This window comes from Typopeltis vanoorti, chromosome 9 (assembly GCF_054136105.1).
Source record: "Typopeltis vanoorti isolate ZY-2024b chromosome 9, IOZ_Tvanoo_1.0, whole genome shotgun sequence".
NCBI lineage: Eukaryota > Metazoa > Arthropoda > Arachnida > Uropygi > Thelyphonidae > Typopeltis > Typopeltis vanoorti.
Genome location: NC_143557.1, coordinates 73,745,316 through 73,761,436, shown reverse-complemented (window position 1 = coordinate 73,761,436; position 16,121 = coordinate 73,745,316). Strand labels below are relative to the sequence as shown.

General features: G+C 32.7%; 1 protein-coding gene across 2 annotated transcripts in view; it reads right to left on the bottom strand.

Annotated features, from left to right (window-relative positions):
• Ptp61F (Protein tyrosine phosphatase 61F) overlaps positions 1-16,121 on the bottom strand; it is a 184,544-nt gene that overhangs the window by 121,065 nt on the left and 47,358 nt on the right. For both annotated transcript variants that reach the window (XM_090397453.1, XM_090397452.1), the window contains exon 2: positions 5,970-6,066. In XM_090397453.1, the coding sequence (XP_090253579.1) occupies positions 5,970-6,066 (97 nt within the window). The remainder of the gene's footprint in view (positions 1-5,969; positions 6,067-16,121) is intronic.

Below are 16,121 nucleotides of genomic sequence, written 5' to 3'. Positions count from 1 at the left end.
CTCACGTAACTCTGTGTGCAGAAGTTGTTACAATATTTATGGCAAGACTGTGTAGATATATCAGCCTTTGCACCCATGTTGTGCAATGGGATTACCATACATGTAAGTACTCAAAAATAACCAGTTTTTTTTTTTTTTTTTTTAATTTTATTCAAGATTATAATAACATATTCCAGTCTCCTTCAAAGTACTCTGCATGCGAGTCAAATGCACTTGGCCCAATGTTTTTCCACTGCTAGAAACATTTCTGGAACTGTTCAACTGGAATACTGTTCATGGCCTCCAGCAACTCTTTTTCACTTCATCCACATCAATGAATCGATGCCCTTTCATGGAGAGAGAGAGAGAGATGAGGCAAGTAGGGAGGAATGGGTAGATTTGGGAAGAGTTAGGATGGGAAAAAAGTACATCAGTGTTGAAAAGGACAAGTAGTTAAAAGCTGGGGAAACTGATATGATGTTTTATACCAGGAAAAGCTAGAGGTAGATGTCAGTCCAAAAAGAGAGAAAGATCTGATCCTTGCCTAGCGTTCTGTGTATTATCAAAGGTAAGGGGAAGGTGAGTTGGATCTTTTTTTGCAAACAAGAATGCAAAATTTCTGGTTAGTACTTTAGTCAATGAGGGAAGAATGCAGTTTCCCTGAATATGTTAGTAGTAGTGTGGTGAAATGCTTGATAAGGTCTAGGGTTTCTGTCAGTGTTACACTAGTTAAATAAAGAAATAATACCAAAACCGATCAAGATATCTGAATTTTTCAAGTCAATATTTTTTTTATTAAAGTTTTGCAGTGAATAGAGTTTTTAATGCAGGAAGGAGAGGCACATGAGGAAGCAAAGCTAATTTACTAACCATCTGACAAATTTGTAAGCGGGACTTTGATCGGATACTGCTTCCTTTTCAGTTATGATTAGAAATGTTTCTGCAACAACCTAGTTGAGTGTGTATTTTACAGCAGTTGCAATTTGTCCACTGAAGATGCTGTTACAAAATCCAGTGAAATATTAACAACTTAATAAATTATTTATTTTGTGCCTCTCACACTGTTCACTGCTATAAATAATCACTACCTCAGCCTTTAAAATTTTCCAATTACATAAAAACCACAAGGGATAAGTAATACTATTTATTTAAGGCCATATATTTCAGCCTGAATATTAAATAAATAGTATTACTTATCCCTTGTGTTTTTCATGTTAACTGAAGAAACTTCTCATGGCACATCTCTTAAACAGCAATTTTCCATAATTTGCATAAACACATTTTCTATTAACTGAAACTGATAAGCGAGTGTGAAGATGTTCAATCGGTCATTTTAAAACTTATATTTACTTTTAAAGTTTCCTCTAAAATTCCTATGATCTGTACAAAATGCATAAAAAAAATATAAATAAATAAAAGACTAACTTATTAGTCTTTTACTAGATTATGTATGTAAGTACTTATATACGTAATCAAGCAGCGGTATCTGGAAGTGAAGTACTTCATGTAGGAGATTCATTTCAAGCTCATAACGACATCCACAAAAACATGAGTTATATCGTAAAATCTCTCATGATAAGTTTTACGTTCACGTTTAGTTTTACGTTTTTATAGGGAGATTGCACTTAAAGAAATGTCAATTTTGTCTGTAATAATTTTCTATTTTGTAATAACGTAATCATAGGCCTTTGTTAAAATAATGTGCCGTATGACATCATTATGTAATGTTGTTAATTCATGTCCATATATGGCAATTTCAAAAGAAGCGCAAAGTATCACATCACCATTCAGATGTCAATACATGACCATATATGGAAGTTCGAGAGACGCATATAATGGAAGTCGGGGTCTTTATAAGCCGAATCATCGAGGAGTTTGTCTTGGGTTTCTCAATCTTCTCTTGCCTTGGTACACCGCCATGTGACGTCTGTTGTTGGACCTCAAATTCTCAATCCTCTCCTACCAGGATCCACTACCATAAGAAGTACTGTGTCGATTGTTGGAATGTCTCACTAGGAAGGAGCTGCACACTGCCGCCATGTAAAGGGTCCTAGAGGGCATAGAATAATCAACAACTCAGACAAAGTAGAAATTTGGTGGGAGATCAAGAACGAGCTGACAGAAAGAAAGAAAAGAAAGGGGCACTTTCGTGTGGACAAAAGGTTCATCTAAAAGGCAGTGCTGGACGAGAATTGTAAGTACTTATATACGTAATATTGCTGAGCAAGAATGTACATCAAGTGTATATGTGTACAACTAAGCCTGTATAAGTTAATATCGCAATAAGCTCTTTCAAGGTGTGATTTAATCTCAACTGTGTATAAGTAATTACTGTAAGAGTAAGAGGCATACTGTACTTGATAATGTACAGTATATGTTAAGGGTCCAAGAGGGCATAGAATAATCAAAAACTCAGACAAAGAAGAAATTTGGTGGGAGATCAAGAACGAGCTGGCAGAAAGAAAGAAACACTTTCGTGTGGACAAAAGGTTCATGTAAAAGGAAGTGCTGGACGAGAATTGTAAGTACTTATATATGTGATATTTCTGAGCAAGAATGTACATCAAGTATATCTGTGTATAGGTAAAATAAGACTGTATAAGTTAATATCACAATAAGCTCTTTCAAGGTGTGTCTTAATCTCAACTGTGTATAAGTAATTATTGTGAGGCGTACTGTACTTAATAATGTAAATTAATACTGAATTAAGCTTACTCAAGATATGCTTCATTTTCAGTTTATGCATGCATGACTAGCATGATATTTTAGATTTTGATTTAAGTTCAAAAGAAGAAACATAGAACTAAGTTTGAATTAGGAAGAATTGAAATTAACAAAGAATTGTAATGCAATTTGTGTATGTGTGTGTGTGTTAATGTGGATCAGACTGTGTAAATAATCTCTTTTGATTTAATTAAATGGCTTGTGAACATATTGAACTGATTCTGTCAATGCACTATCCTGAAAATTTTGAACCTACATGTTACTAAACATACACACGTAAACCACAGTAATTAAATTTTTAATAAGTAAATATTTCATCCTAAGTATCTTAGGACATCGTCAGTACAGTTATTTCAAACAATACTAGGAATAACTAGTATACAATGCTTACAATGGAATCCCACTATGCGTGCAGTAGCGTGTCATAGAGTTAAATTAAAATATATCTGATTAAAAAATAAATTAGATTAAATTAAAATAAAATAACATGCATAAATTCTACATACAGCCTTATATAAACATCTAGCATTTATATAAAGAAAGTGCTGAAGCCCTACGTCACAGACCCAATTAAAACCGTAATGACGTTCTTACTATGCCTAAAGTCTGGGAAATTGTCATCCTTAATTGTGTAAAATAAATTTATGTTATTTTATTTAAATTTAATCTAATTTTTTTTTTATATATATTTTAATTTAATTCTATAACACGTTACTGCACACACAGTGAGATTCCATTGTAAGCATGCACCCTAACTGTATGTTATTCCTAGTATTGTTTGAAATAATTGTACTGACAATGTCCTAAGATACTTAGGACAAAATATTTACTTATTAAAACTTTAATTACTGTGGTTTACATGTATATGTTTAGTTATGAATACTCCACAGGTTTCACTATATAATATAAATTTGTTAGACTATAGAGTGTGAGAACATAGGATATAATAGAAATAAACAATTGGCAGAAGTCGATAGTTACAGCAGTCAACCATTTACGACAATTCACAAAGCTTAAGTAAAAAAAAAAAAGAAAGAAAAAAAAAAAAGAAAGAAAGAAAAAAGTGGGGTTGTGAGAAATACCAAAAACAAATGTAATAATCTAATCATGTACTGCCTCCACATCATAAACATGTATTTCTGTGTATGCTGTGTAAGAAACGTAAAGAGAATATGGTAATATTATGGCACCAGGATACAAATGTGTGTATAAACTGGGTGAGCCTCACATTGAGAGCTCACCCAGGCTGTGATTGGTTGTTGTGTCAACCAATTGAACGTTGTCATTTGTCATGAGTTGATGTTTTTGTTTTCTGAGTTTCATCTGTTTTGCATCTATGAAGTGTGAACTGACGTGGTAGGCAAGTTTTTATATATATAGACATAGGCAAGGTTTTATATATAAAATACATATAGACAAGTTTTTAATATATAATTCTCCATAAATTTATAACTTTTTTGCCCATATTTATAATGGGAAACAGTGTTGACGATCTACTGAATATCCTGTTTTCTGCCAGAGCTTTTGTGGATTGTATGACTGTACTCGAAGGAGGTAAGCCTCGTCCTTCTCTTCCAAATTTACAGAGCATGCAGAAACTGAGATGCAAAAACTGAGTGCATGATACACTTTTCTTCATCACAATACAGTAGAGTAGAATGGTTAACTGGATTCAAAGTGCAGTCAAGACTTTTTTTTTGTTGGCCTTATTTATTATTCTCCAGAGAGAAAAGTGTTTGGAATAAGCATGGATGTTCTGACCTTAATCATTTAACAGCAGTGCAAAAACATGAGCGCTCCATATCACATGTCCAATCATTTTTAAATCTTAAGATGTTTAGAAAACAAAGAAAAATGGAAGTTACTCATCATAATGAACAGGTAAAGAAAAACGGAGACATTTTAAAAAGATTAATTGATGTCGTATGCTATTTGGCTAAGCAAAAGCTTCCTTTGAGAGGTCATGATGAGTCTGAAGATGCAGCTAATTGAGGAAATTATATAGAATATTTAAATGTGCTACTCTTTTGGGCATTCAAAAACTTTTAGCTTTAGTTATTGTTCATTTGACCTTTACGATTTCTATTTAAAATTAAATTAATATATCTCGTTTGAACCTGGGTGTCTGTCCTTCCCTTATTCCCTGGTGGGTACTAGCTTTTAGCATATGCATGCAGCTTCAAGTTCTTTGAATCACAAGATTCAGACTTTGAACAATTTAGTACATTTTCCCGCAAAATGATAATGCTTCTGCTTGCTATCGAGCTATTATAAATGAAATAAAACAAAAGTCAACGAATCAGATGACACTCGAGACCTTCTTTGAAAAAAAAAGATGCACACCGAAGCTTCCTAATATATCTCCTACTACCTCGACGGCTGCCGATTCACCAGTGATATAGAAATGAGCTAATTTTTTTTTCAAAGAATCTTTTTTAATTTAAAATTTTTCTTATGTTATTTTTTAAATATGTAAATCTTTGGCTAGTAAAAGCTTTTATCATTTATATTATCATTTTATCATTAATATTCAATTTATGTTTTATATATTCCTTCTTATGAATGTAACTCTTGCTTATAGCATCGTTTCTAAGCAAATAAACTCCCGCTTTATGAATGATCGCCAGGAACCAATTAATTCATAAAGACTGGAACTACCTGTGTGTGTGTGTGTGTATATATAAACACACAACATTGGTTTTCACATGTCTTAAACATGTTCTTGAAACAACAAGCCTCGTTGATTTATGAGCTGACATGATTTATACCACACCCAGTTACTAGGCACTATCAGCTGCCAATAGCTTAAATCTGTTTTGGTGATCGATCTTACTGACATAACAGTTAATCATATGAAAAAAAGTTCCTTCACATTTTGAAAATTAAATATTTATTAAAACTAATTAAAAAAAAATAAAAAATTAATCCAAGTGGAAAAATATACACAATAATGGATTACTGTGATGAAATTAGCTTTGTACAATGCATTTTGATTTTTGAAATGTGTAACTTGTCTTTCAGTTAGGCAGCACTTATGAGCATCTTCAAGTTAATCTTACAATTTATTATTATTTTTTTAAATAAATACTTAAAACAGATTTATATAATAGATAAGTCATCTTAAATAGTTAAGTAATGCAATTAATTATTGACTGTAAACCATCAGGTGATAACAGCTGCATCTCTGGTGAAGGTAAATAAATTTCAAGCATTTTCCACCAAACCTTACACAATGATTACAGTAATTAGTGTTTAAGGATACTTACATGGATTAACATCTCTATAACGATTCAAGTTTTTATTTTCTGCTTTTTTGGCTTCCTTAAAGGTATAGTTATAATTGTTAGACTCACTTCGTATTTGCTAAGAAAGAGTAATAAAATATCCCGTGTTAATTAATATATAATACATAACAAAAAAGATTACTTCAGAACATGTATAATGCATATTTTCAACATTCAATTATCATACATTATACATTTAATATACTGTACACACACACACAGGTGTGTGTGTTATTGCCTATATATATATATACACATATATGATAAAGATACCAAGCAATTTTATAAGCTAGGTTTTAATCCTTTTTCCCTTGTAAGCAAACAGACAAGTAAGTCAAGTTTGCACCTGAACATAGTTCAGGTCTGAGGCAACTCGTAGTAAAGGTGGATTAAGCTCTGATGATAGTATTTCCCTTAATGCAAAGCACATCCCCTTGCAGAGATGTATGATGCTATGCATTAGAGGCAAAGGCCACTACCCAGACCGGTTTCGACCTTTATTGAGGTCTGTCAGTGGGAGCCAGACCCAAAAATGCCAAAGTTGAAGTAATGCAGAGCTTATAAATTTTACCTAAACAAGGTGCTTTGACCTTATTAAATAAAAATCTCAGGATGAGAGTAAGATGTAAAAAAAAAAAAATTTTTTTTTAAGGATTAAAACCTAGCTTATAAAATTGCTTGGTATCTTTATCATAGTATATACCCAAGGTATAAAAAAAAAAATAAAAATACACACACACACACACACACACATATATATATAAACTCTGAATATTTATAAACATGGAATTGCATATTCAAACTAATAAATCTTACAGTTACTGTATTAAATAATTTGTTTAAATCTAATTGAAGTGTGGAATAGTCACGGTAGATGCAACAACTTTCTTGTAATTTCTAATGGGATTAAAAATAATAATAAATAAATAAATAAATAAATGAAATAGTATGCTCAGATTTCCCTGAACTCCTAATGCTAGAAAAATGAAAAGCAGAGAAAAGTTCTAGGAATGAATTGCATTTTAAGATTCTAAGAACTTATTTAACCTTGTATTACTTGATTGCCTTTTAGTTCACTTCCTGGTTTACTCTACTTTCATTCTTGGTATAATTATCATGATTAGGGCATTTATTCCTGAATTCTGATAAAAATGAAGTGCTGGTGATTATAACCAAATATATGTTGCAAACTTGGTCTTGTTGGTCGGGGAGACTAAAAGCATCTGTATTATTTACTTACAATAATTTATGTTAGCAGCTATTTTTTTTATCTGTTAGATATTTTTCCCTTAATCTGTTTCTATCAAAGAGATCTTAAAATTTTAATTTTTTTGTTGGTATTCTCATGTTTGTGTGAACAAATCAACACTTTATTTCTTTTATTATTTTATTTATTTTATTTCCAGTACAGACAATGTACTGGAAATTTACTTTCTTTTAAGATTCAGCTATAATTAAAGCATTAGTTACTATAAGCATTGTATTGCTGGATGGGGGGGGGAAGCAAAATTAAAGAGCGACATGCCACCAGATTTTACAAATTACTGCACATCATTTGAGTCCAGCAGTTTTAAATTCTGTTACTAAAAATGTTCTCTTTGTTCCTGAAATGGTGATAAATATATATATATATATATATATATATATACCTTTTACCACAATTTATACTATGAGTAAGTAAATAATTTTATGACCAGTATATTTAAGTGGTCTTTCTGGAGTCTTGCATATATATATATGCAATATAAATGACTGATAAAATTTTATAATTATGCTTCCCCCCCATATACAACTCTTTAGCATCTTTTATTAGCTAGGCTTGTATCCAAACTGCAAATTTCCTATTGCAAACCCATCTGTAACAAATGAAACATTGATCTGCCAAGGCAATCCTTGTCAAATTTCTTATATTATACTTTCATAAAATGACAAGATTGCTAAAACAGGATCATCCTTTGAAAAAGGTGTATTGGGACTTTATAAACACTCATACTGACATCCACCACTCAATCTTATCCTAATCCTAACTAACTAACTAACAAAAAAAAAAATAATAATAATAATAATTTGAAATTGTCAACCTTCATGTCAGCTTTGTGTAATGATGCCATTACACGAACTCTCCCAAAAGCAAAACTCATTAAACAACAAAATCAAAAATATTAATTCCCTAGAACATTTCCTTGAAATGCACAACTTCCACAGCTTTAACCCTCCAACAGCCGTGACATCTAACGTCTAGCTAAATCTGGATACACTTCCGTAACACCTATTGAATAACATGGATAAGAAGTGCAATTGGGTCTCACTATTTCATCCACCTCAGCTGGCAGGGAGGTTAATGACATCACCTAAACTCTTCCTCCTACACATCAATGATTTTTTTTACACCAACCTCATATCCCTATACTTCACAGACCAAAGTGTAAACTTGCAAGAAAGGAGAAATATCTGGGAGTGGTCTAACATTCCTCATACTCTTGTCAAGTACTCCTCCATAATAAGAGGAATGTTTGACAAGAGTGTGAGGAAACTGCATTTCCCAGGTGTGAAAATTAATGATGTTAGTGAGGTTATTAGGATGCCATGAGCAAAGTGATAAAGCTGATCATTTTGGCAGATAAGAATGATTAGAAAGTGACCAGTATGGTATTTGAGAAAATATATGAATAAGTTACTGAAAATAGCAAAAAGAGAGAAAGAGGATGGCGAGTCTATTCACATGGCATGAAAGAAGCAAGATGAGGACAGCCATGAATTCTGCCAACAGTTTATCTTCAAGTTTGTCTTACAGTTACTAATATTAGCAAAATGTGACTGAAAAACAATGATATAGTTATACCTATAAGGAACAGAGAGAGAGAGAGAGAGAGAGAAAAAACAGGATGAAAGGAGGGATACTGCTGATGACAGCAGACAAATTAGTCAATGTGCAGGTTGTGCAGAAGGAATGATATGTTTGTGGATGTGTGAAGTGAGTTCAATTTCATTGAACTTCCAATGTAATGGTGAACATTACATTACAGTGGAAGTGAAAAATCAGGGAAACTATGGATAGGTTGGGGGGGGGGGGGGAGAAATAAGCATGAAATTATCAAAAAATGTTGAATATGATTCCTCAAGTAATGAACATGAATGGGATACAAAGTTTAAGGATAGTTGTGGGCCCAAAGGTTTACTGCACTTTATACTAATGCCAGAAACATCTGCAACAAGGAAAAAGAATTTTTAACATTGGTTAATTCTGCCAACAGTTACTAGTATTAGCAAAATGTGACTGAAAAACAATGATACAGTTATAAGGAATGGAGAGAGAGAGAGAGAACAGGATGAGTGGAGGGGTACTGCTTATGACAGCAAACAAATTGCACCCTAAAAAAGTAGGAATCCAGAGGGAGGTTAGAGAGGTGAAAGCAGTATATCTGAAACTGTCTGGTCTGAGAAAAAAAAACCAACAGAATAAAATCTATAGTTGGTTGCTGCTATAAGCCAGAGAATGCAAATGAGGATGTGGATGGTATGCATCAGGAAATAAGTCCAATAAGTGGGCGAGTAATAATTATTGGACTTCAAGAGGAAAGTACTTATGGGTAGAAGGAAACAGAATTCATGCAGCTACTAAAAAATAATTACCTGAGGCAGCATGTGATGGAAAGCACTGGATCTACTAACTGCAACTGAGGATTTGACTATAATGAAGGTGAAATCAACAAGGAGAAAGTGATCATACAATCTTGAAAAGGGAGGCGACTAAACATGTAAAATTTTCAGTAAGCAGGGGCTATAATGCAGATTTAGAGCTGGTAATTACAACAAACCTTCACCATATAGGCGAAGCATACCAGAAGTGTACTTCTAGAAAGGCCATCCTAGGTATGTATGAGAGGCTATATCAATATACCCAAGCAACATACGAGGCATTTTTCTGGTTAAGTTAGCAGCTCAACCAGAGAATGATAATTAAACCCAAATGCCCAAAGAAACCAAAACTCAAAAGACCAGACAGCTATCTCAGTACTGACCCAGAATGGAATAAGAAAATGAAACTAAAAGAAGAGTTAAAAATTGGCAGTTGGAATATGATACCTGAAAGAAAGAGAAGAAATAACTGAAAAACTTGAAAATCATAACATTAAAATGTGTGCAAATCAGAGACAAAGAAAAAAGCAAAGATATAAAGCAAATTGGAAACTACATATTAATATATAGTGGAGTAGAAAAACATGAAAGAGCATCCAAAAGAATTGGATAATGATACATAAAGATATAATAGAACAAGTAGAAGAATACAATTATATATGAAGCAGAATACTACATTTAAAGCCAAAAAATGAGGGGGGGAGAATTATTAAATATTATTAGTGTATATAATATAGAGGAAGGGAAACAAAAACTAGAAACGGAATTTTACGAAGATCTTCAGAATGTAATAGACATAATAAATAAAAAAAGAATATGGAATAATAACTGGAGACTTAAATGCAAGAATTGGTAACATGGTTATTCCAGGCATGTGCCAAATATGTAACGAAGAAAAAATTAATGAAAATGGAATAAATTGGGTACAGTTTTGTACACATAATGAATTAAGAATAAATAGTACATTCTTTGTTCATAAAATACAACATAAAATCTCTAATTGATTACATTATAATTAATGGAGAAATCATGCCAGAAAAAATTATTGATTTAAGAGTTTTAACAATCGGGAGATACAGGAAGTGACCATAAGTTAGTTCTAAGAAAAATAAAACTGACATTAAAGAATAAAACAAAACACAGAATACAATTACTCTACAATGAAAGCATAAGATACCTATACCAGAAAATATTTTTAATATTTCCAGTTTTATCTAACAGACAAAAACAGTAGAAGAGAAATGGACAGCCTTTAAAAGCATTGTACATGAAGCAGCAAAAGACACACTAGGAGAAAACACAATTAGTACAAAAACTAATCAAAGATATACATGATGGTTTAAAGAAGAAGTAAAAAACTTAGTGAAAGAAAAGAAACTGCATTTCACAGATATATACAAAACAAATCAAATATCCTAATGTATGAAGAATATAAATATATAAAATAAATTAAATAGTAAGATAGGAAAATTCAACAGGAATATTGTCCCTAGATTTCAAAGAACAAATAGAATGGGATTAAAATGGATGTGCAGTCTCATTAAACAAGAGATTCATTAGTAGAAGATAATGCAGAAGGAATACTGTGAGAATAAGAGTGGGAGGGATTATGACTAAAAAACTAAAAAAGTTATGAGTATTGTATGGACAGCTAAATTGGAGTGTGAAAAGAAATTAGCTGCACAGGCTGCAAACCAAAAGAATTTTATCATGCTGCTGCAAGTAAAAGAAAGCCTGAATACGGAAGAATAAGTTTCCTAAATGCAGATAGTGCGTACCCTAGTATCAGAAGTAGTTGAGGTAGTTCAAATAGTGCTCACTTCACCAATATCTCTCAACTTGTATATGTAACATAGTGTGCATTGCTACCACTACACTGGATTGAAGAGATAATGGAGGTTCTAGAGATTTTGTGTAATCTAGATAAGAATTTGCCAATTGGGACAAAGAGGATATCAGTACATGTGCTAAAGTAGTGTTCAACTGAACTGGCTAGACCCTTGACATGTTTGAATAATTTGAGTCATAACAAAGGAAATATCCCACAGGAATGAAAAGAATGTATGATAATTACATAAGGATGGTACAAAGACCAATCTGTCTAACTACTGACGTATCAGTTCACATACAGAAATGGATGGACAAACAAAATATACTTTGCAAGGAACAGTATGGGTTTACTAATTGCTCATGTCTGAGCAATTTGCTCATATTTTATAATAATGCCGAATTGGATAAAGGGAATGGATACACTATGATTCCAACGGACTTTGCTAAGGCATTTCATAGGATACCACAAGAAAGGCTGTTGCATAAACTAGAGCAGCGTTTCCCAAACTTTTCCTACAATGGAACACTTCACAAATCTTGAAATTTTCAGGGAACACCTTGGTTATTTTGTAATGTATTAATTAATAATCAATTGTTAATTTAGCTGGTTTTTATTATTAATTAATAATTAATTAAACAGTAATTACACATCAACATCATTAAATTAATTTGTGCTGATTTTCATTGACATAACCCATTCTGATCACCAAAAATTTATAATATTATTATAAGTACTTACGAGTGAATGCAGACTTTTTCTCCTGTGTGCTGGTAGTTTTCCCCATCCTGGAGATCGCTTTGTAGGCTAGTGGTGGATGACTCACTATCTGTTGTGTCACAAACACCTTCAATAAGAGATTTCTTAATACCAAAATTAAACAAAGTCCCTTGTTTCTTATTCATATTAAAATTTAAATCTGCAGGCCTATTACTTTTAAAAAATCATGCACAACGGTTTCAAAACTTTCACCCTACAGTACGAACTTGCGAAGAAAGTATTCATTATTACTAGATTTGAGAACGGGATACAGACTACCTTGATCTTCAATTTTAGTGGAAAAATTTTCTTTATACTTCCTTGCAGAATGGTCATTAACATTTGCAACACAGATGTTATTTCGTTCAGTTTTGAGAACAGAGGATACGCCGTCCATTGTTGTGATCAGCTTGCAGGCAATTTTTATGATCGGTCATAAACAGCAGTATTCTCTTTCCCGATTGTTGAAAGATTTCAATATGTGAAAATTAATGATAATTCATGAATATTTCCATGTTTAAAAATATGCCGTTGGGTCACTGACATTTGCTACACAGGTCATTTCCTTCATTTTGAGAACAGAGGATATGCCACCCATGGTTATAATTCGCTTGCAGGCAATTTTTATGACCGGTCATAAACAGTGGTATTCCCTTTCCCAAATGTTGAAAGGTTTTGATGTGTGAAAATTAACGATACACAGATGTTAATAGGCGTTCTGGGGCTGAGCTTTTTGACATGTTCATGAATATTATTCTCCTCAGAATATTTTCACTATAAAATATTTATTCATGAAAAATGCTTGGAAAATTAAAATGACAAATTCCAGAACTTTTCGCAGAACACTTATTCACCTTCAGTGGAACACTGGTGTTCTGCGGAACACAGTTTGGGAAACCCTGAACTAGAGAATTGGAATATAAACTATTGGCTTGAACATGTGGATGCTGCCAGACGGGTATCAGAAAGTGGTATTTGGAGAATGTGAATATGCCAGATTTAAGGTGACCAATGGTGTGCTTCAGGGATCAGTCCTTGGACCATTGCTGTTTAATCTATAGTTTAATAAGATTAATAATACTGGAAAGGGGCTGACAGAAGATCTTCAGTTGTTTGCTGATGATGCAAAGTTAGGTAGGGCAATCAATCAGAGATGCTACTGATATTCAGCATTTACAGGGTGATTTGAATAGGTTGGAAGTGTGGGCAAATGATAGTGGTTATCAATTCAATGCTAGTAAATGTAAAGTTGTGCACTTTGGCATGATGTATATCCAACAGCATATTATATTGGTAGGATTATGCTTGGAGTAACTGACGAAGCTAATAAAAAGAAAATTGCAATGTTGAAATGAACATTGATATGCAAGGATATTGAAGGCCTCTTTACAGGACCTTGATACCTGGACTACTGGGCACAAATTTGGTCTTCTGGGTTTCAAAGGATAAAGAAGAGTTACAAAGATGTCATCAGCATTATGGAATGCAGATTATAAGGACAGATTGAGGGTATGTGGACTGCTAAACAGGAGAAAGAGGAATGGTATGATAGAGATCTATAAAATTTTGACAGGAAGTTATAGGTTTAGTTATTGGTTGATAAATTTTTTTCGTTATATGAAAGGTGGAAAGAGGACAAGAGAAAATCCATGGAAGTTAAGTTTGAGTGCGTTTCAGAAAGGAGTAAGAGCTAGATTTTCCCTCACAGAACCATGAGCAAATGGAACAGTTTGCCTGTTCAAATAGTGAGTGGATCTAGTGTGAATTAGTTTAATAGAAGATATGACAGCTCTTGTGGGTGACATATGGCCTCCCTTGATGAGTCTTTGAGTCCCTGGAGGTCTAATAATAATAATAATACTGGAATAAAGAATTAGATGATTTTGAAATTACCCAAAGAATAATCTGGAAAATAATACAAACTCAAAAGAAAGAATCAATTGAAAATATAAACTAGCAAAAGAACTGGGTGATATTCTGAATACGGTATTTAAAGGGGAAAAAATATAAACTGGCAAAAATGCTTAACAATATTATTATGATGATGATTCAGGCCTTCATGGAGTCAAAAGACTCATTGTGGGAGGTCCTTTCTAGAAAACAATATCTATCATACCATTCCTTGAACTCACTGACCGTTCGTGTTCTCACTACTATCAAGAAATGCTTTATCAATCTTTAAGAAAGAAGACAGAACAAATGCAGAGAACTACAGAAGAATAAATCTACTCTGTGCTACATTAAAATTATGCACACAAATAATTGGAAATATAATAAATAATTTGACTGAATTATCTGATGAGCAACAAGGATTTAGGAAAAATTGAACAAAAATGCAATATTTATATCAAAGCAAATAATAGAGAAATCCATTACAATTATAATAGAATAGACTCTTTATGTGTGTGTGTGTGTTATTGATTCAACTAAAGCATTTCACAGAATTGTTAAGACATAATAACCATATCAATAATTAGAAAAATACCAAAAATTTTAGAAATAATTAGTTCTAGAACAGTTCTCAGATAAATACAGAACAAGGACAGACTGAAGAAATTAAAATAACCAAAGGAATTAGATAAGGTGATTCATTAAGTATCAATCTTATTTAGTGATGGATAAAATAATAAAAGTGCATAAAATTTTAAAATGTGGAATAAAAATTAAAAATTAGGAATAATTGGATATGCTTTTGATATAATCTTACTACCAAAAGGTAACCTATAAATATTACTAAATACATTCCATAATGCAGTAGAAAAGAAAACTATGAAGATATCAATGAAAATTTGAGAAGGAAAGCATAAAGTGTAAATTAGAAATATTATTATTATTACGTGACACCTCCAGGGAGTCCAAAGACTCATCTAGGGAGGACACTGTTTCCACCACTCAATCCACTAACTACATCTACCACCATCACTAGTATTTTCACAGACAATCACAAACATCCATGCCCACGGGCTGAAGAGTAGATACGCTAACCACTTAGCCAACCAGGCCGGCTGGTTGGACTACTGTCCAATCACATCAAAGGGAGAATAATTGAACAAGTTAGTAAGATAAAATATTTAGGAACAGAAATAAGTAACTATGGCATCGCACAAAATGAAGTGCAAGAACAAACAAAAAAAAAAAGCTAGTATAATATCTGGATGTCTAAACAGCTTCATCTGGAAGAAATGTTTTTATTCTTAAGTAAAGAAATTTTATTCATAAGTAAAGAAACAAAAATAAGAATCTACAAAGGAGTAATCAAACCAGAACTAAACATATGCACCAGAAACACGTGCAGCAACTGCAAAAATTAGACAAATCAATGAAACCACTGAGTAAAAAACATTAAGAAAAATTGAAGGTGTAAACAAAATAATAAACAATAAAAAATAAAGTAAACAAAATTAAAAACTCACAAATCGGCAAAAACTGTAAAATACAGCCAATAAATGGAGGCAACAACCCCTCACCAACTAATATGTCTCAATCATATCCCCTCTTTTATTCACAAGGCTCTAAGTTGCATTCCATCAATCTCTCCACGTATTAACTAACTTAATGAACCTTGTCTGGACCCTCTCTAATATATCCTCATCCTTCTGAAAACCAGCTGACCAAATCTGTGCACAGTAGTCCATATGCAGCCTGATCAAGGCCTCAAAAAGGGAACCATAACCTCTTTGCTTCAACATGACAAGGTCCTCTTCATCATCACCACCATAATCTGTTTACAATATTCTTACAATTTTTGCAATGTGACAATTAAACTTCAAGTTTCTGTCCACCATCACTCCCAGATCTCTTATCTCTTCCATCTCATTTAAAGTTTCTCCATTAATTGTACACTGCATCCCAATGTCGCCTACCAAATTTCAAGACCTTGCACTTTGCAACACTGAATTGATAGCTCC